Source organism: Echeneis naucrates, chromosome 15 (genome assembly GCF_900963305.1).
Source record: "Echeneis naucrates chromosome 15, fEcheNa1.1, whole genome shotgun sequence".
NCBI lineage: Eukaryota > Metazoa > Chordata > Actinopteri > Carangiformes > Echeneidae > Echeneis > Echeneis naucrates.
The window spans coordinates 21,555,020-21,557,008 of record NC_042525.1 but is presented as its reverse complement, the minus strand read 5'-3'; the positions used below and the strand labels follow the sequence as shown (position 1 = coordinate 21,557,008).

Sequence of the window (1,989 nt, the reverse complement as noted above, 5' to 3'; positions counted from 1 at the left end):
TTTTCTTTTCCGGGGGCGAATATTGGCGGAGCACTTCTCTGAGGATGGATTTAAGCCTCGCCTGGGGAAGTAGGGATGTCATTTTTTTGATGGAGCCACATGAGGACGTACATTTCCCTTCCTGTTTCTACTCCTCGATGACAGATCGAAGGATGGTTTGTGCGTCAGGAGCAACTGAAACAAACGGTCCCAAGCGCGGACATCCGTCTGCCCTTCGCCGCGTCTGATCCCCGCTCCGTCTCCCTCCCTGTCTCTCTCTCTCTGCCGAAACAATGGGGAACTACACGGCGTGGAGTAATTTTACCCAAGTTCTGTCGGAGCTGGACGGGACCGATGAAGGGGGGGAGGAGGAGGACGGGGAGGAGAACCGAAGGAGCGGCGGACTGCGCGTCCTCGTCGGCTGCGTCCTCTTCCTCCTCATCGTGTCCACGCTGCTGGGCAACACGCTGGTGTGCGCTGCCGTGGTCAAGTTCCGCCACCTGCGCTCCAAAGTCACCAACTTCTTCGTCATCTCTCTGGCGGTGTCCGACCTGTTTGTGGCCGTGCTGGTGATGCCCTGGGAGGCTATCACCGAGGTGACGGGCACCTGGCTCTTTGGACGCTTTTGTGGCGTCTGGATTGCCTTTGACATCATGTGCTCCACAGCATCCATCCTCAACCTTTGCATCATCAGCATGGACCGCTACTGGGCCATTGCCAGCCCGTTCAAGTATGAGCGGAAAATGACTCACCGGGTGGCTTTTGTAATGATCGGGGTGGCGTGGACGCTGTCCATTCTCATCTCCTTCATCCCGGTGCAGCTCAACTGGCACCAGGCAGGAGAGGAGGAGGAGGAGGAGGCCACAGATGATGCATTGGTGCTGATGGTTACAAATGGCGGGAACTTCACAAACAGCAGCAACATCAGCGCTGGCATCTTTGCCAAGACATGTGTCGCCAATTTAAACAAAACCTACGCTATATCCTCATCCCTCATCAGCTTCTACATCCCTGTGGTGATCATGATCGCCACCTATACCAGAATCTACCGGATTGCTCAGACCCAAATCCGCAGGATCACCTCTTTGGAGCGAGCGGCTGAGCAGGCACAGAACCAAGGCCACGGTGTGAACAGGAACCAGCAACAGCAGCACAGGGCCAATGATGAAGCCTCGCTCAAATCATCCTTTAAGAAGGAAACCAAAGTCCTCAAGACACTCTCCATCATTATGGGTGTGTTTGTCTTCTGTTGGCTGCCCTTCTTTGTCCTTAACTGCACCATGCCTTTCTGTGATCCTCCCTGTGTCAGCAACTCCACCTTCACTGTCTTTGTCTGGTTCGGCTGGGCCAACTCGTCCCTCAACCCCGTCATTTACGCATTTAATGCAGACTTCCGCCGGGCCTTCACCACCATTTTAGGTTGCAACAGAATCTGCTCCAGCAATGCTGTGGAGGCTGTGAACTTCAGCAATGAGCTAGTATCATACCACCATGACACAACGCTCCACAAGGAGGCCCTGGTCCCTGCACAGCTGCAGCAGCACCCACGTACCATTACCGTCGGTTCGGACAACCTTCAGGACGTAAGCGCGCAGTTCGACGAAGAGTCTCTAATCTCTAATGGTTCTCAGATTCACAACAGGCTGCCACTGCTTCCTGCCACCGTCCAGTTTGAAGATGACCCTGAGATCTCCTTGGAAACCATCACGCCATTCACTTCAGCAGCAGGGCTAGAGAGAGATGTGCTTATCCCGGGACAAGTGCACCAGGATGAGTAGGACAAACGCTACACCGTTTTTACAAAATGACAGAATCACATGCAGTCTTGACCTCCATAATATTTGCAAGAGACTTGAAGCAATGCAGCACACGGAAGACTTACCTAAACTGCATTTTTAAACCTGGAGAAACGTAACACAGCAGGGCTGTACTTAAAGGCTTCACATGAAAATGTAAATGTGTATGAGGTTTTTCAAATGATGATGGATGACTTGGGTTAGTTGCCGTGTT

General features: G+C 52.8%; 1 protein-coding gene across 1 annotated transcript; it reads left to right on the top strand.

Moving 5' to 3' along the window:
- Positions 1-272: 272 nt before the first annotated feature.
- LOC115055840 (D(1)-like dopamine receptor) lies at positions 273-1,757 on the top strand. Its single transcript, XM_029521865.1, has one exon. It carries the CDS (start codon positions 273-275, stop codon positions 1,755-1,757), a length of 1,485 nt encoding a protein of 494 aa, XP_029377725.1.
- The last annotated feature ends 232 nt before the right edge of the window (positions 1,758-1,989 follow it).

Coding starts and splice junctions, on each gene's coding strand:
- LOC115055840 (XM_029521865.1), top strand. CDS start 273: ATGGGGAACTACACGGCGTGGAGTAATTTTACCCAAGTTCTGTCGGAG.